Below are 19,651 nucleotides of genomic sequence, written 5' to 3' on the forward strand. Positions count from 1 at the left end.
TAAACCTCAAAAGCGAACCCTCTTCCATGTCATATGCTAGGTGCGCACCATGGGTACATTTATGAAGCCAATCCCAAAATAATCTGCAGGGTGACAGATGGGAGAGAATGTGGCTGAATGAGGGAGGCAGCACCGTTTAAACAGCGAGTATGGTGTCTTCATTAGAGCACTGAAATATTCATTTGGGTAAATAAACTAGTGATTGTTATACAGAGATGTTTTTTAAGAAATACTGAATGGCCTATTTTGCAATTGTCTTCCTGTAATTGACAGCAAATATTGTCTCACAGAGTCCTTTGGGGCACTGGGACCAAGCCGAAAAAAACTGATTATGAGAATGTCAAAAATGTATGAGTAACAGTCACTCAAATTGTTTCAATCAATTTCAGCTTGTAAATAATGTTTTGGAGACTTCTGAGTTGACTTCTACAGAGCAAACAATTGTTTCTATTTTTTTAGGTTTAACGGAAAAAGTTAAACATTTTGGGAAATGTCTGCCAATGCCGCCGCTAGTTCTTTGACGTCATTTTGGTGTGTCTGGGCCTTTACACAAGAAGATGGATACCATTCGCATGTCTGTATGCTAAATACGGAGCAACCGCCAACAGCTAGCTAACTAAGCTTAGCATAAAGTCTGGAAACAGGGAGCTTCCGAATGCTGTTAAGCACATTCTAACCTTTGGACAGAGACTTGGCTAGCTGTTTCCCTCTGTTTATGCTAAGCAAAGTTAGCTGGTTGCTGGCAGAAGCTTCATATTTAGTGTGCAGCCATGATAGTGGCATTGAATCAGCAATTTTTTTAACGAAGTGTTAAACTTCTCCGTTAAAGACTTTATATATTCTAAATATAGTTGAGTGAAGTTCTCCAGTGAAGCGGAGTGTAAAGCCTATAGGATAGAAATACAGGAGCAGCGTTGCCTGTCTTACCCATGTTCAGTGGCACATAGAGAGCGAAGACTGAGGTACCAGGTGCCTGTTTGCGGGTAGGGAATCCTCAATTTGGTGATATTAGCAGAGGCGTTGACAGCGAGGAAAAACCCGGCAACCGATTCTGCACCAGGAGAAAACAATCAGAGAGTTTAAAACAGCACTAACGAGAGTAGATTACATTTTCTGATGAAAATTGACTCGCTTTTCTGATATTTTCTGAATACTGGAACAATTGAAGCATTCAAAAATAAAATACTTAACTCTTGGACCCTGGGCTTATTTTTAGGCCTCTGCTCGAAAATTGCATAGCCATACTAAAATGAGTATTTTTCTGCAACTACAAGCTGTATTTTAATTATGGTGTTATAATAAAGGGAACACTTGTGAGATTTGTTCAGATGTGTAATTATCCGTATATATGTTACTGGTTAAGAGTAAATTAGGATGGCACACAGCACAAATTCAACATTTTAATTTTCGTCAAAAAAAAAAAAAAAAAAGCACTTTCAGCTTAACTTTGATAAAGTGAAGCACAAAAAAGTTAGAGAGGTTTTAGTACAGAGAGGTCAGGCTAGGTCAACCAAAATGTAATTTTGTTCCAGCTGTTTTATTGTAATTTTATATATTATATAATTATATATTTCATTTCTTTTTACACTAATATTGTTCAATCTATCCAAATACAGCAGTTTGGCATCATTTTGAGAGTCTGGATCCTCTCTGAGCTTGTTAATGTGGGATTTTCTCGTCTGACTTCCAGTTTTTATCTCGCTTCCATACTAGCCTGTGATTGGTCGATTTCAGTAAATGAACCCTCCTTCGACGCGTCAGAGTCCATACTATTGAAATTACCCCACGTGCCTTTGATTGACAGAATCGTTAGCTAGTCAGAATCAAAAAACTACCGGAACGTCAAATATCTAAAATCCTGAAACGTCCCCTTTTACCTAGCAGTCACAGAGAGAGACGAGATCTCTCTATGCAGACAGAGGGGCGTCCGGTGAGCACATGGACGGAAATATTTCTCCTTTTGCTCCAAAACATCAAAAAGTAAGGAGCTGTTTATGTAAATCGATATTGAGTTTGGTATTGCTGGTGTCTAAATAGCTCATAACTCGGCGATGCTGTGTCGCAGCGGAATATGAGTCATATCCCTGTAATCCTCAGGTTACTGGCAATCCTTTGAGCTAACGTGTGTTAGCATTGAGCTACAGAGCTACAGAGTTAGAGGCATAAATGTAGCGAGTGGGTCTACCCAGGGGGCGTTATATGGATTTTGATATTTGGTAATATATATATATAGTTTTGTCTGAGTTGTGTTTGGAGTTTGTACAAACAGCTGGCATGACTTTGTAGCGCAGGAGCTGCAGTTTGAGCAGGTATGCAACGTCATTATATTCGTTACTGATGAGTGCACTTGTTTGGCTTTTTGCGTGGGTGAATTTTTAGATGAACGCGTGAGCAGAAGGGAAGTTGAAAGAGCGGTTCAATTGGAATTGCTGAAGTGGGAAATTCTAGTGTGAGGTGAGGTAAGTTGAAATGAAAGAGCTGAAAGGAGTTAAAGATTCACTTCACGGAAATGAGTTGAAATGTCAGCCATGTGTTGGTATATAGAGTGAGCTTGAAGTGGAGGTCCTGATAGAAATCAGTGCTAGTTCAAGTGATTACACTGAAAGATGATGCCAATTGAAATGTTGGCTGACATTTAAGCAAAACAGGTGGAGTAAATAGTGCAGAAATAGTCAAAGTTCTGGGAGTCGAGAGGTGCTGGAGAAGTATTTTAGTTTGCTCAAAGGTGAAGCCCTGGACGAGCAATAAGGGCCGTGCACACCGGGAACAATAACTATAACGGGAACCGTGATGATAACGATGTGAGCATCCAGACCGATGAACGATAACGCTCTGTAAACTGCACACTCCAGCTGTCCACTTCATTAAGTCACTGTCACCTAGTGTTCTTCAGCTTTTTGTTTTCCTGGTCAGGAAACGGCAGATACATTTGTACAACTGAAAAATAAAAGAGTGAACTCATGTGTGTGTACTCAGGAATACAAAGGTGCATTTGTTTCATACAAGAGGGGGGGATTGGAAAAAAATGGTCTCTGAACATATTTTCCATCAGAGATAAAGTGTTAAACTAAACAACATCTCTCTCTCTCTCCTCGCCTCCGTGGTGCCGAAAAACAAACAGCATCACGGCTGTTATTTCTTTTTCGTGGTGTGGACATTAAAACAATGTATTTGTAGTTCTTGGTGTGGACGGTCCCTCTCATATAGAAAAAAAACGTAAATCACCTGGAACAAGAAAACTGTTTAATTGATTTTGGGGGTCATTTTGATGAAGTTCAATTTGACATACCTGATTCACATTTCAGCGAGGAGTTTTCCCTCAAGAAGAGAGGCGTCCCGTGGTTCAGGCAGCCAAACACCGTGACATTAGCTCCTTTCAGCGTAGTCTGCGGTGGGGGGGGGGGAGGAAGCACAAGCACAACGTCATTCATCCAATCCGGCCGTCAGCCATCTGCTGCCGCCACGAACGGCGAGCCGACGCCGTTCGCGGTCACCTCAGGTCTCCTTTCAGCCGCGAGACGGCAAACTTTAAACGAAGATGCCGGCGGTTTATCGCCTTAAAGCATCAATTATACATTAACGTGCTCAGGCATTAAGAACAAAAAAAAAAAAAAAAAAAATCCCGGGGAATTATTCAAGCGTCGGGAGCCGCATTCACTTATACAGATTGGCTCACTCCGCAGAGAGGTGAAAGGAGACCGCGGTCCAATTAGGTGAACGGGTGAATGGACAACGGGAGTGCAAATAACGGCGTTAAATTACTGCGTGTATTATTAAAGTGTCTGTGTGCACTCAGGCGTCAAACGCTCAGACGCTTTGTTAAGTTTCCAAGTTCTCTCCAAGTTATTCACATTACCTCTGTATTTGGGAATGAAGGGCGTTTTTTTTTGGGTTTTTTTAAATCCACTGTGAAAAAATAAATAAATTACTGGACCTGAAAGGGCAAAGGCAAAATATAAGGAGAACAAGATACAGCACATTATATTCATTTGCTTTGTGTCCAGAGGGAAATGCGCTTCGTGGTAAGGATAACTTTAGGCAATTACTTCTTGAATAAATAAGATCTCTATCACCGCCCCCCCCCCCCTCTAGCGCTAAATGAGTAAAATGTATATGCAGGGAGTTGGCAAAGTTGTTGATTAATGCAATGACTCAACAAACACTTTGCCAGGTGCTGAGATTTCAGGCTTCCTAAACTCGCCATCTGGCCCCTACTCTCTCGGTAGTAAGACTCAATCACGCCCACCGGCACTTCAAGACAGTCCCTCCCCACCTCTTTTTTTCGTCCGGACCCTGCCATACAGTTTGTAGATGAAGGATTGAGCAGAGGCACACTCGAGGATGGATTACCAGCTGGGCAAGAACCAAGCCCAGGGGGCTCTAGAGGGAACAGGAGGACCCTTCAAGGCCCCTAGGAGTACAATTCGAATGATCCCATAGAAATAGAACAGGAGCAGAACGGACATTCCCATTAGAATCAACATGGTTGGTCAGGGCGGCGGCCATTTTTATGTGTACCGCTGCTATTGTACACGTCATAGCGGGCTAGCTCCCCATATAAACCAAACAGACTCACGGAACGTCGCGGACCCTGCTGAGGCTGAGGTTTAGCCCTTAGTGGTAATGTTACAAAGCGTAGGTCAACTTGAACAACTTAGTGCTTCATCCACGCACTCTTGTCACAGCGTAGGAAAGCACATTGCTGTAACCAGCATAGCATTAAAGCATGGTAGCATTAGCGTAACGCTACACTGCTTATGTTACATTAGCAACAGTAACCTTACATGTATGAGGATATGAGTCGCCGCCGATCGTCCGATTGAAGTACGACCCTTTAATTGTCCTTGATCCAGAGGATCGGTGGTTCAATCCCTGGCTCCGCTAGTTCACGTCCTTCGGAAAGACACTTAACCCCAAATTGCTCCCGTAGGCTGTGGCCGCGGTGTATGAATCGGTATGGATGTTAGTTAGTTCTGATGGGCAGGTGGCACCTTGCATGGTATGAATGGGCATGAACGGGTGAACGACACGTAGCGTTAAAGCGCTTTGAGTGGTCGGAGGACTAGACGAGCGCTATATACGAGTTTTCTCCAGCGCCACCACAGGGTTGACATTCGTGGTTCAGAATGTTTATATTATTAACCGTTATGACGAATAGAGAGCCGAGCCGCAAGGCAAAGCTCTCTATCTACCGGGCGATCTTGGTTCCTACCCTCACCTATGGTCAGGTGGACTGGGTCACGACCGAAAGAACTAGATCACGGGTACAAGCGGCCGAAATGTGTTTCCTCAGGAGGGTGGTGGGCGTCTCCCTCAGAGATAAGGTGAGAAGTTCGGTCGTCCGTGAGGGACTCGGAGTAGAGCCGCTGCTCCTTTGTCGTGGAAAGGAGCCGATCGAGGTGGTTTCGGGCATCTGGTGAGGATGCCACCTGGGCGCCTCCCTAGGGAGGTATTCCAGGCACGACCGGCTGGGAGGAGACCCTGAGGGAGGCCCGGGACCAGGTGGAGGGACTATATCTCCAAACTGGTCCTGGGAGCGCCTCGGGATCCCCCCAGTCAGAGCTGAGCTGATGTGGCACCGGGAAAAGGAAGTTAGGGGTCCACCTGCTGGAGCTGTTGACCCCGAGACCCGATCCACAGATAAGAGGTTGAAGATGAGACGAGATGGATTGTAATGCCCCACAGGTCAAAGTTTATTCTGTGTTATATCTCAACAATTTGGCCCAGACTCATGGTGCCCAGACGATGTTCGCTTGATGACGTCAGTGATCCTGTGACTTGTCCTCACTTTGTCACCATGAGCTTAACATTAAGGTCTTTACTATCTAGTTCTTAATCATCTTAAGTTGAAGCCAGACCGCTGTCACGTTTAAGGGGCCGTGTCCACCTAAGCATTTTATTTTGTTCCCTGAGGCCAGCTATCTTTTAATTGTTTTTTTCTGGTTGCCGACAGTTAAAATACATATTTTTATTTTTCCCACAGACTTTACGGCGTCCTGGTGCCTGGAGCACAGAACCAAACGAATAATTCCCCCATGTGGGATGATATACATCAGAGATGTTTCCTCATCCTCAAAATCCTCATTTGCCACACATATATATATATATATATATATATATATATATATATATATATATATATATATGAGATATAGATTAACGGCTGGAGCGAGGACTCTACCTTGTGCCGACCTTTTTTCTTTACTTCCTACTTGGACATTGCGTGTCACGGCGACCGGACGCCGTTCAATGAAACCCCCTTAGTGCAGTAGTTCCCTTAAGCTCAACCTTCAGCATGACAGTCCCTGATATCCTGATTGGTTTTAAATGAGGCAGCGGAGTCACGTGCCTCACCGCTGCCCCCTTTCAACAGGATGCGAACTGAAGGACGCAAGATGCTCTCCAGATTATTTCGTGATACCGTTTGATCCTTGAGGTTTTGCTGATAACGTCGGAGGCTCTTCCAGCTCCGTGTCACACATGACCCCGGCACCCTGCTGCACCTTGTCCGTCCGGTAAGCAGTGATTGGAAAAGGATTTCAATCAGTGGTCTGTCGTCGGGGCATTGCTATTCATTTATGTTGTTGTGCGTTTTCTGTGAGTCCCATTTTTAAACTCATGCCTAGAATTTGAATGTTCATTTTGTTTGGGAGTTTTTTTATTTACCGCTGTCACTTGTAAAGCACTTGGTAACACTGTGAACATTCTCTACATTTAATACGTTTGATATTGTGATTTATATGCCGCGATCCATTATGCAGCTGTTAGTTAGGACCGTGGAACGTGAAGCCGCGGAGGCATAATTCAAGCAGGAGCGCTGTCTTCAAGGTTACCGACAGGAAGCAAAACTTCACAGCAAACATCCAGAAAGAAATTTGCAACAACGGGACAGATTTCTGACTTCATCTGTGTTGTTTACTCCTGTGATTTCTGCTTTGCTAAAAAAATTTCCCAGGAGGAATGCTGATGACATGTGCCAGAATGCAAGAACAGAGAGGAAGCTGGCATGTGCACTACATATGCTGCACATCCCAGTGCCCAAACTAATTAAAATAAACTCCATGATGACTTCTAATTTTGCTCACTAAAATGTGAAACTGTCTTCTGTTTTGACACATATTGGACCTTATGATGAGGTTTTGTAAGCATCTCCTCCTCTGAACATATTAATGCAGCTTAGCGACACCAAACATGCTTTCTTTCATCTTTCAAATCAAATTAAACAAAGACGTTCTCAGCTACGGGAGATAAATAAATAAATAAATTAATAAATAATTAAGCGTGATGATTTAAAAATAAATTAACGGGCATGAATAAAATATATTTCACTGCTTGTATTGTATTGATATATTTCTACATTTATTTATTCATATAATTCGTGATAATGTGAAATGGTGTCACGGTGTCTCCTGGCTCTTATTCGCTGACAGTAAATGTGGACGTAAATAAATATTAAAATAATTAATAATAAATAAATGTCTGAATAAATAAATACAGAAAAAAAAATCTCTTTATTTATTTATTTATTGCCTATTTATTAAATTTTTTTTTGGGGGGGGGACATTTTAAATGTATCATGCGCATTTATCCATCATAAATCCTCAGATGACGGTGTATTGTTGTGACATATAAAAGCGAGACTCACATTGATGCAGCCTCATCGCAGAGCTTATTACGATTCCTTCACCTGCATTTCTCCTGAAGAAAACTTTGACAGACGGATCCAACGCGATTAAACTGATCCTCCGCCGTTCAAGGTATGGCTTTGGAAATAAAAGGCCCGATGCACACCCCCCCACACACACACACACTCTTTCACAGGGAGGGATGCAAGGCACATAAGCAGCACCAGCTATTGTCTCCTAAAGCCCTGCATATCTGCCAGCGGTGGACTGGATTCCACGCCTGTGACAAGCGAGTGACAGATCGTCGCTGAGGGTGTGTGTGTGTGTGTGTGTGTGTGTGTGTGTGTGTGTGGGGGGGGGGGGGGGGGGGGATCTGTCCATAGAATAATATAGCATGACATTCTCTCTGCAGAATGCATCTCGTGCTCGTACGGCAAAAAGCAGCCAGCTGTGATTACAGCACGCCGTCTGAACGACGTGCTGTGAGCTGGGTTATGGATTGGAGGGGGTCAGGGTCTACGCAAGGACGCGACAACCCGGGTATCGCCGCTGCGACTAATGACCAACGCAGATGACGACTGCCGGATGAAGCGCGCGTGCACATTAGGGGAAAACCGTGTAATTTGAACCCACGACGATCTCCCTGTGAGGCGGCAGCCGCCACATTCCCCCCCCCCCCCCCCCCCCCCCCAAGGAACCGATCAATAAGCCGTCAGATTCATTACAGTCAATTATTTTTCGTTTCCTTTAACCCCTCAACCATTTGTGCCTCACTCTGACATTTTGGGAAATAAGGCTGCTCGCTTTCTCACCAGGGGGTTAGATGAGAAGATCGATTATCAATTTTCATCTGCGGGTGTTCGGTGGAGATGAAAGATGCGTTTAGCCCGGCTTATCTCGAAGTCTGCGAGCAGGAAGAGACGGCGCAGAGGCTGCAGCGCCTCGATTATTATCACTACGAATTAATCCAACGGTATTTCAACGGTTGAGTCGTTCAAAAAATGTCCATAGAAGTTCAATATAAGATTAAAAAAAAAAAAAGAAGAAGAAAAGCAGGACGTTTTTGTTTTAAGGACCAGTGTGTAGGATTCGCTGCCATCTAGTGGCGAGGCTGCAGAATGCATCGAACTGAAACTTCTGCCACGTGCCTAGAGCGTCGGACAACTACGGTGGCCTACAGAGGGTGTTTTGGTTTGTCCAATCAGGGCCACCGTAGCAACACGTCTCTAGATAAACGGCTCGTTCTAACGTTCATATTTCCAGGTGATTATACGCTGAAGACAACATACTTGATATTTTATTCCATTTCTGCCAATAAATTCCTCTAAACGCTACACACCATTCCTTTACACACAATTGATTGATTTTCTGTCTTGACTAATTGACCGATCCATTTTTTCGTTTTTCCAATTTCCAGTTTTACATGTTGTGTGTATATATTGACACATGGAATGATGAGTATGTGTTTTGAACAATTAGATTATGTATTCGATTTCTCCTTCACTAAAGCGGAAGTGCTTTCCAATGTTTGTTGTCTGAGAACACAAGGTCTGTTCAGTCGCTGGTTTGGAGCTTTTGCTCGTATCAAACTGTTTCCACAGTCAATAATCAACTTTCGGTGTATTTAGAGCCATCTGCGATTCCATGACGAGTGGGCATCTCCGTCAGCTGAGGAGGTCACATGATCAGAAGCACCACAAAGGGCCTCTGAATGGACCTCGCGTTGAGGTTGTTGTGCCTCCGCCCTTTGTGCTAATAAGCTACAGGCGCTGCGGGCTAAAAATATCCTCCACCAATATCGCTCTGAAGGCAGACAGATGAAACCGATATCGAGCCAACTCCCACGACGACAGCGGAAAAAAGAAAAGCATATTTCCCAAAAAATGTCAGGATACTCCTCTGAACTGAACGACGACATTCGTTGGGGTTTTACGCTTCGTCCTCGAGTCGCTTCAACAGCGTCTGGCTTCGCTTTCTATCTGGAGTGAAATGTTCAAAAGTCCATCTGCCGGCTTCCCGACTCCCTTCAGACCTGCAGGTGCATCCCTGATGCCATTACTGTCTCGAGGGCAGCTTAACAAATCCTGCTCGGCTGATATTTGCATTCCGTTAGCTCTTAATTAGAGACGTATGTCACAAGCACTGTGAACGTTTTCAGCTCCCCACGGCAAAGTGCACGACCGTACCGGCGTCCATATTTAGCATGCCAGCTCAGCCAGACACATAGTCCAGTTACCCCGATTACCATCTGATCCTTTGCGATAGTTACAGCATGCAGCAGGCGACGGATGGCAACAGAGCCCCTGTGCAACCAAAGTGTCTTTTTTTAAGGTGTTTTGTAAGCATTTTTTTGACTGATATACCAGGATGATATACGTTACATCGGCCACGTATACGACTACAAATTTCTTCGTCAAGATAGCAAATAAAACGCTTCATCCTGCCCATTCCTTTAGTTTTAACAAAGGTAAAATTGCAAACGTGAACGTGAAATTGATGTGCAGCCCCGCCCCTAAATCATCCCCTGCTTTATGGTCTGTGTGACTCTAAATGGAGCATAATGTACTAAATGAACATCATGCTGTATTGAAGAAGACTGTAAACTAGAGATTGAGACCATAAACTCATGTTTACAATGTTTACTGAGGGAATAAATCAAGAGAGAAGAAGAGTCACTTTAGACTAGACTTCTATACAACCAGAGGGGTCGCCCCCTGGTGGACACTAGAGAGAATGCAGCTTTAAGGGACTTCCCTATTGGCTTCAGATTTCTGATAAAAATAATCAGAAAACATTGACTTCAGTTTGTGTAGTATTTACATGTTTATAAAACACCTTAAAACTAGTTTGGGTCACAGCCAGATGTCTTTTAAGTCCTACCATTGGATCACAGATTAACCCTTCAAACAGCGGCATCAGATCGACTCACCATGTTGAGCTTGAGCTCCATGTTGAGGACTCCTCCGCTGTCCAAAACGGGCATCAGGTTGATGGCGAACACGGCCGCCCGGTCCGGCGGGACGGATATGTTCGGCCCGAAGAAGACGTAGAAGTGCACGGAGAAGGTGTCCAGCTCGTTGCGCAGGGTCGGGCGGATGGGCCAGCACTTGTCGGCGTCGGCCGCGGGGGCGACGTAAACGACGCCATCCTCCGAGGCGCGCAGGAGACTGGCGTTCTGCGACAGGCTGGGCAGGGAGGCCACCGACAGCGTCTCAGACAGGGAGAAGCCCATCGCCGTCCCGAAGGACTGAGGCATGTTCATGGACGAGCCGGGCTGCGATTGGTCCTTGGACAAATTGGACTTGGAGCAATCTAGCCGTGGGAGGAAGACATAAACATTCAACAAAGGAGATCAGTCGATGGTTGCCGCCATGTCTCAAACAAACAGGCAATAACCAAGAACAGTCGTTTCGCTAACTAAGCAACCGGGGCTTTTTGTAAATGTTTGAAATGATCCCCTTCGGCTGGCTTCCACAATGTAAACAGCGGGCTTTTCACGCTGCGTTTTAATGAGACAAAGATTTTTGCAGTAATTGCAAACAGTGTGCGCTCGCTCAACACAAAAGCAACCCGGCAAAAAAAAATAAAAAATAAAAAGTGATCGTTGATGGCAACTGGCGAAGCACCATCGCGTACCGCCGATCCCCAAGGGGAGAGGGTTTCAAAGGCTTCTGTAGCCTTCGTTCACACACAGTGTTTGTCTCTGAAAGGGTTTGAAGTGTTTCTGATGTCCGCTCAGGCAGCTGAAGCACTCACTGAAAAAAACAAAAATGTACTGAAATACCAAATACTGCTGGCTCAAGGCAATTGGAACTCTGGTAGAGACACAAGAGAAAATCAGGGTAAAATCAGCTAAGACCCGAACGTACAGAGTATGCTTATGTATGCGTGGGTGGGTGGGAGCGGAGGGGCTGTGTAAACATTCAGAACATTCATAATCCAAAAGAACTGGTTTCCCTTTTTTCCTGCTTTCCTATCTAGGGTAACGCTCTCTCTTCGGTTCCCAACCGTCCACTGAGGACCGACATACCTGCAGTGACGCTGCCTGAACGACGGCGGTCGATATTGGAGTGCAGCCGCTTCCTGTCCAGAACACAGCCACCGCAGTGGGACTGAGTTTCGGATGAGGGTCCTTTTTTTGTAACAATAACCGACAAGAGGGAGGAAGCGCGAGAAGGTGAGAGGACTCCAGATAGTCTCCCCCCCCCCACCACCCACCCACCCACACGCCAGCACCACCACCCACCCACCTCCGAACCCGAGGTGTTCTTCAATTCAAATTCCACAAAAGGTCAAGTAAGATCTGCCTGGCAGGCATGGGGGGGAGGGGGGGGGAGAGACAGAGTGTGAATAATTAGTGTCTGCGTTGCCATGGCAACAAAGTGCACGGTACAGTGTCCAACGGAGGGGGTGGGGTGGGGGGGTCGCTACTCAGGGAGAGGACTTCCCACAGATTTGTGAGCCGTCCCCTCAGCTCTCCTCCTCCTCCTCCTCCTCCTCCTCCTCCTCCTCAACCCCCCCCCCCCCCCCCCAAAAAAAAAACAGCGTGCAGCACTTACAGCGCGGCATCTCTGGCTTCTTAGAGAATATCCCACATGAATCCACCTCAGTGTGGGCTTCAGCAGGACGAGCCTCTCAATGCGACGCAGAACAGAGCCAGGTTCAGATTGAATGTGTGCCCAACGTACCCGCGACCTTGAAGAGACGCGTTTGATTTGATTCAAGGACAAAACTGCACTTTAAGCCACAACCTTTTTTACTTTGACTGAATCATTCTAGACGTCGGTTATGATCTGCTTTGAGCTTTCATTTTGGCCTAATTCATGAGTTCATAAAATAGAAAAAACGAAAAACCCCATCATCTTAAACTGGTATTGAATTGAACATCAAAAGCAGCAGGAAGAAAAGTGATGAACGACGCTGGAAGAAGGAGAATCTAACGCTTCAATAATCATGTTGTTTGATTGGCAAAACTGGTCAAAATTCAGCAGCAACCCCGTCGAGGGAAAAGGGCAAAGGTCAAGCTCCCGTTAAGTGTGAGTAGAATAAATCTCAGAAGTCTTCACGTGTGACCCCCCCACTCACCGGTGACCCGCACCCCGATGCGGAAGTAGACGTCGCGGTTGCTCGGGTACCTCTCCACCAGGACGTAGTACCACTGTTCCCAGGCGGGGACGAGGGCGTCCAACTCGCACGGCTGCTCCGCCTCCCTGCAGTCGAGGGCGCTGGAGTTGTGCACCGGCGGCGCCCGAGCTCTCATCTTCAGCACCACGGGACAACCGTCGCTGCTCTTGTTCCTGGTGCTGCAGTTCACCAGCTGGACCTTCACCTTCGATATATAGTTGGGGATGAACACTCTGCGCACACACACACACACACACACACACACACACACAAAAGTACAAAAAAATGAATGAAAAATAAGATTTTCTTCACAGTACAAACATAGATCAAACATCTAAATTTCGATACCCTTCAAATATTATTAAAGGACTCAAATAATTGGCACCTTGGTCTGGAGGACTTACTTGTAGAGCGCAGACCTGTTATGGATGGGGATCATCTGGTCGATGAAGTACCCGGGGTAAAGCACGGAGATCCCGATCAGCCTCTGGACGATGAGCTGAGGCTGGAACAGATACTGGCATTCTTCAGACAGACCCTGCGAAAGACAACGCAGATGTTCACCGAGGTTCCTCAAAAAAAAACGGCTGCTAAGGAGGGGATTAGATATCATGCGAGGTGGCTGGAAACTCCTAATGGACTGTGACTGTGTGTGTGTGTGTGTGTGTGTGTGTGTGTGTGTGAGGCCTGTCAGCCTCCTGGATTAATATCACTCTGTCCTCCCTCTGCCTTCCACACGAGTGGAACACGCAACCCGTCGTTTCCACTGGTGTCGTTCTGAACCATTTAACGCTCAACGTGAGGTGAGCCGAGCGGACCGATCGACCAGCTGAACAGTTGTTGAAAAAGGAAACGGGGGGGGGGGTGGGTGAGGGGGGGGGATCAACGCCTGATTCAAAAGGACAGGCGTGAATACCAAACGAGGCCCTTCGTTTTGCTGTCAGCCGATCACTGACCCCGCCTCGCTCCAGCCACAATTACCGTGGCGTGTCATTAGTCCGGGAGCCGCCGAGGTGACCCTTTGATTTATTGCAGCCCGTCAGGTTGGACCTGCGCATGCGTCTTGGAGGGGAAGTTGTTTTAATTAAGGCTCAACCATTAGTTTAAAAAGGGGCCAATGTTGAGTTTAATATCTTTAAACGGAATGCCAAAACACATATATTTATTTCCAGAGTTCTTTTCTTTTGGCCGGATGTTAAATGAGTTTTACCCAAAAATCGAAACTACACATTTGTCCTCTTTGCTGCAGCGCTACTTCTCAGCACAGATCGTCTTTGTTTTGGAGATGTCGGCCTTCTCTCCAATATAAAAAAAAAACTCAACAGCAACGTCTCTCTTTCCAGAAAGCATGACCCTGTTACTCAAAATAAACCACAGTCCTCGTTGTGAGCGGCTTCGTGGAGGGACTACTTTCTGTCTACCATCAGTTTCTTCCATTTGAGAGAAGGAGGACATCTCTACGGCCGATATCTCCAACACCGCTCGCATATTGATCAAAAGCACTCCAGGTAAGAGGAAAAATATGTTGTTGTTGTTGTTTGATTTCGGGGGTGAACTGTCCCTTTAAGGCCTCTAAAACCCTTTTCTTTTTTAGGCCACGGAGCACTAAACCCCACTGAAAGCTTGACTAATTGCATTACTTTAGCTCCTTCAGTCAGAATGACCCACCGAGACCATGAACTGTTAGGGACCGCCGGGGGTATACGCCGAGCTTCCACTTTATTAGGTACACCTGAACAACCTTAACGCGATCCACCGCCATAGCGCCGCAGTAAATGCAACGTTTACGAGCTTACGCGCAGCTTTATTAAACTCTGCGGTCATTTTTAAAGTCTGCGGTTAGCGCCCGCATTGCATTATATTGAGTTTTTTGTTGTGTATAGAAATACGCCTTGTTGTAATGAGACAGAGAGGAATACCTTTCATTATCATTTTAAGGCTCACACAGGGAGGATTTATTGCAGGAACAAGCCATTAGATTCTATCAGCTAAGATTACTTAAGAGCGTTTGGTCTTTAGATAAAGAATCAATGGAGTCATTCACAACACATATGACCATTTCAATTAGTAACTAATGTGTAAGGAAGAAAAAGACACTTAATTGCAGTTTTTTAATTGCATTTTTTCTATATTTACAGACTTGAACTTAGCCCCCCCCCCCTGTCATACTGACTGGCAGACGACGCTGACTGGCCAATATCCAGCATTTAATGAAAAGCTAATATATCATGTCAAAGCTTGATTTTAATGAGCATCATAAAACGGTAAGATCTTTTTTAAGCAACGGATGAATGAGAGGTTAGGAACCCCTCCAGAATTGTGATGGATTACATCGACCTACACTCCAGTGACGTCGCACCAACAAACGTCTCAAAGGTACAAAGACGGTCGGATGCCTTGGTAAACCCTCTTCACATCCCAGTGTTGCTTTTTTTTTGTCTTCTTAAAGGCGCAGTGTGTCAGTTCTGCTGGGTAGCTATTGTCCTCCCAGCCACCAGGAGACTATATTTTTGAAGGAAGCAGAGCATGTGTTAGCTCTCCAGTTAGCGGTTAGCTATAGCTATAGACCCAGAACCAGCCCGCTGTGACTATAGCTTAGCGGTTAGCTATAGCAACTCGCATTCAGCCAGTGTAAAAAAAAACCAGCGCCTATAGGGGTCTGATCCTGGGGGACTCCCCCCCCCCTGGATCCAGAATTTGTTCCTTGCCGCCGTTACACAGGTTAGACCCAGAGTCCGCCCGCTGTGACGGCCGGCGCTGGAGGTTTGTGCTAGCTGTGTGCAAGTTGCTATAGCTTAGCGGTTAGCTATAGCAAGTCGCATTCAGCCAGCGTAAAAAAAACCAGCGCCTATAGGGGTCTGATCCTGGGGGTCTGCCTGGACTGCCTGGACCCCCCCTGGATCCAGAATTTGTTTCTTGCCGCCGTTACACAGGTTAGACCCAGAACCAGCCCACTGTGACTATAGCTTAGCGGTGAGCTATAGCAACTCGCATTCAGCCAGCGTAAAAAAAACAGCGCCTATAGGGGTCTGATCCTGGGGGACTGTCTGGACCCCCCCCCCCGGATCCACCAGAATTTGTTCCTTGCCGCCGTTACTCAGGTTAGACCCAGAGCTGGGTTTTGCGTTAGCTGTGCGCAAGTTGCTATAGCTAACCGCTAACTGAAGGTCCGTCTCCCGGAGCTCTACCCTCTCCGTCCTCTCGTGTCGGTCTAAGGTCGGACCGGACGCTAAGTGACTCACTATCGCCTCTCGAGGTACAAGTGGCGTTACAAGACGAGGACGGGCGGAGGCTAGCTGGTTAGCATAGAGCGTAATGAAAACGATGCATTTGACAGAAAATACAGTTTCATCATCGCTTCTTTTGTTCTTAGTCGCTAAACCCTTGTGCCCTCTGTGCGCAGGATTGCTGGAGTTGACTGATACTGTTATAAATGCAGCGTGCGTTCCCCTGCCTGGCTTGCATTGCTTCCACCTGCGGTTTCCTCTCTGAACTGATAACATCACATCTTGCTTCATCTCGGCTTCAGAAAGGAGAATGCAGAAAAGAGGTTATTTCCATCTGTACGGTGTGTCATTTTTCGGCCGGTCATATTTGAGCCACGGCGGCTTCTATTCTCCGCGCGCCCCCAAAGCAAACCAATTATTTTTTGCACATGCGAGGTTGACAGCAACTTTTGATTGTATTTTTGATTGTTGTGTATTCCAGGTGCACTTGTGGCAGCCAGTGGGAACCACAAAGGAAGCACAACCGAACACCATGCCAGTGACAAATAAATTGCCTGAAAATGGAAATCAGCAGGTGCTTTTATGTGGCCAAATAGAAGAACATGATGAGATGAAGGAGGGGAAAAAAAAAAAAAGATGCTCTGCAGAGCAAGCACAGAATACTAATCCCAACCATCGCTTACATCACTTTTATTAGAATCCTATCTATCTTGCAAGGGAGGTAAGTAACCGTGAAGAAAATATTATAGATGTAGATCCCATTGAAGTTATCGGAAAACAACACTTTCCACATTAATAAGCTTTGGTTTTACCCTAAACCGCTGATCCTCCGCATTAGCACCGTGGCTCTCTCGGGTTGTACAGCCGCTGAAGCTATAGCTACGAAAAATTACGAGCTTTCGGTATCTATTAGACATCCAACAAAATCAATTTGTTTGTAATCCACATACCCAGGAAACCGCTGTTCATATGTGTGAAATGAGAAGTCTACGTAGATTAAGTTCTCACGTAACGTCTGTACTTAATTAACTTCTGTAATTGTTTTAACCCAAACCACAATCTTTTCCTAAACCTAACTAATTCAAGGTGCCTGGAGGATGAATCCTACTGACTATGGTGATCCCCTGACTTTTATCTATGGTGCCGCCAGCAGGTAAAGTTGTTCACTTATGCGGTGAAAAGGTCTCAACATCTAGGAGATAGATTGGCGTGATACTCTTGCCTAGGGGCGGGACTTTTCCCCTTGTGCCTAGCATTGACATTGTGAGCATGATAGCATGCTTGTGTTAGCATTTAGCTCAAAGCATCACTGAGCTAATGTGTAGTCTCACAGAGCTGGTAGCGTGACAGTATAGAGACCAAGCAGCAACCTCCCAGTGCAAAAAGTGAAGCCAATGTGAAAGCGTCTTAAAGCTGCATTCTCTCTAGTGTCCACCAGGGGGCGACTCCTCTGGTTGTATAGAAGTCTAGTCTAAAATGACTCTACTTCTCTCTTGATTTATTCCCTCAGTAAACATTGTAAACATGAGTTTATGGTCTCAATCTCTAGTTTACAGTCTTCTTCAATACAGCATGATGTTCATTTAGTACGTTATGGTCCATTTAGAGTCAAACAGACCATAAAGCAGGGGATGCTTTAGGGGGCGGGGCTACCTTTAACCCTTTCACACTGTGTTTTCAGTCCATGAAAGTCCATTTCAATAATTTGGTCGCCTAAAAATGTCTTATTCAGCGTTACTTAACTCCACCCTCTCCCATCACTTCTGGTTGCGACGGCCAAAATCCAAACTTGAAGTTTCAAAACCACAGTCCACAAACCAATGGGTGACGTCACGGAGAGATTTCAAATTCCAACACAGAACCATAATGTGTACCGCTGATAGACGTTCACGCTCACCTTGACTGAGATCTTGCCTTCGTCCTTGGGCAAATGCGCGGCCAGGAACCAGTCTCCGGGGAGCGGGCTGGTCACGTTGAACGCTCCTGTGGTGCGGTTTGGAAGAGTCCAGGTGAGAGTCACAGCAAAGGATCCCGGGACGACCGTGTCCCGGGGGAAGCGGGTGTACAGGGGGTTAATTACCGGAGGAGCCCCAGACCTGAAGTACCTGTCGATCGCACAACACAAAATGATTGAAAGATTGCCGTTTGGCCCCTGATATAGCTCACATACAGCACAGGCATCTGCCAAATATCCAAATCCATCCATAGGAGCAGCTGACAGCACGAGCACAGACGGCGTCTTCTATTTGGAAATGTGAACAAATTCAGAATCCCAACCATTAATAATCATATCTAGCCCTGGAACGCGGTGACCGTGCCCACGTTCAATCACAGCACCGCAGGGACACAGAGGAGAACACCTGAGATGCCAGCGCTCATCACAAACACTTACCAACATGGCAAACCGAGACAAGGCAAAAGTAAAAGTTAAATGCAGCAAATGCTGCAACAGCAGTCCCCTCAGTAAGAGCTGACACTGCTCAGCGTTGAACCAGCTGCTATAGCTCTTTCTCCCCCCCCCCCCCCAAAGACAAAGTGTATAAGATGCTTATTGTTATCTATTTATACCCTAGAGAAGGAGCAGACTTCAACGTCTAAGTGTTTAAATGCGACAAAAGAAACACAAGCCGCTTCAGATAGAGGAGTCGTGGTCTTACACCGTCACGTTGCGGTTCGGGCAGCTGTCTCCGAACGTGCCGCCTTGCTCCTTGAAGGTGATGAGGTTCCATACGGCCATCATGGTGTCGTCAGGCACATTGAAGTGGAACAGCTCCACGCTGGCGAAGGAGTTGAAAGCGTTCAGCTTACGAGGCGTGCGGGTGAAGTATTCGGTCACAAAAAGGCAATCTGTGGGGGGAGCGGAACCAGAGGAGAGTCTGGGGTAAATGTCAGGAACACACCAGCTATCCTCATGAAGAAAAGTCTTCCCTGCAGTCCATCGACAGCATTAAGAGTCTCGGGGCTGTTTTAGGCACTGCTCTGCGCTTTGACTTCATCATGCGGGTTAAAATATTCCCAATGCTAATGTGCTATTGTTAAGCAGCTATCGTGTTATAACCATCTTAGTTTGGTTTGTTTGCTAATTTGCGCAACACAAAAAAAAAGTTCAGATGAAGCTGATGGTGCAAGATGAGGAGTCAGGGGATCATCGATGTAATTAGGATTCACCCTCTGGGAACCTTCTCCGTTATGCTAACGCGTCTCCTCGATTCCTTCTCTCCCTCGCGCATCAGTCCCGCCCACGGGAGATGCAAGCAGAGTAGGAGGAGGAGGAGGAGGAGGAGGAAGGAGACGCGAGGAGAGAGAGGAGTGGACGGGGCATTTTTAATGAGACGTCAATTAAACGTGACGCGTGGCACGGCTGCATCAGCTGTCCATTGTTTTGTCGCTCTTTGTCTCCTCGAGGTGCACTCTGAGGGATTGGAAGATCCTCCATTGATGGCGGAGAGAGGAGACGATTTATGGGGTCACGGGAGGAGAGAGGAGGCGAGGAAGCATAGGTTTACATAATGAAAAGCACCCCATTAGTGTCTTTACCAAATTTTGTGCCGATCCGTTTAGTCGATGTTGGGATTTTACACAAAGTAAGTGAAAACGTTGATGCAATGGTGGCGCCAGACAAAAAGAAGATTCACAGTTATTAGAATTCATCCTCTGGGGACCAGTTTTCATTTT

General features: G+C 46.0%; 1 protein-coding gene across 1 annotated transcript in view; it reads right to left on the minus strand.

Moving 5' to 3' along the window:
- tmem8b (transmembrane protein 8B) overlaps positions 1 to 19,651 on the minus strand; it is a 38,737-nt gene that overhangs the window by 14,574 nt on the left and 4,512 nt on the right. Inside the window, exons 2-8 of the mRNA XM_068703676.1 lie at positions 18,634 to 18,823; positions 17,874 to 18,081; positions 13,154 to 13,287; positions 12,711 to 12,982; positions 10,555 to 10,937; positions 3,290 to 3,386; positions 928 to 1,051 (exon numbers count right to left, since the gene is read on the minus strand). Coding sequence (XP_068559777.1) covers positions 928 to 1,051; positions 3,290 to 3,386; positions 10,555 to 10,937; positions 12,711 to 12,982; positions 13,154 to 13,287; positions 17,874 to 18,081; positions 18,634 to 18,823 — 1,408 coding nt within the window. The remainder of the gene's footprint in view (positions 1 to 927; positions 1,052 to 3,289; positions 3,387 to 10,554; positions 10,938 to 12,710; positions 12,983 to 13,153; positions 13,288 to 17,873; positions 18,082 to 18,633; positions 18,824 to 19,651) is intronic.

Source organism: Cebidichthys violaceus, unplaced genomic scaffold (assembly GCF_023349555.1).
Source record: "Cebidichthys violaceus isolate CVI_PGR_0920_01 unplaced genomic scaffold, fCebVio1.0.p SCAF_9, whole genome shotgun sequence".
Classification (NCBI taxonomy): domain Eukaryota; kingdom Metazoa; phylum Chordata; class Actinopteri; order Perciformes; family Stichaeidae; genus Cebidichthys; species Cebidichthys violaceus.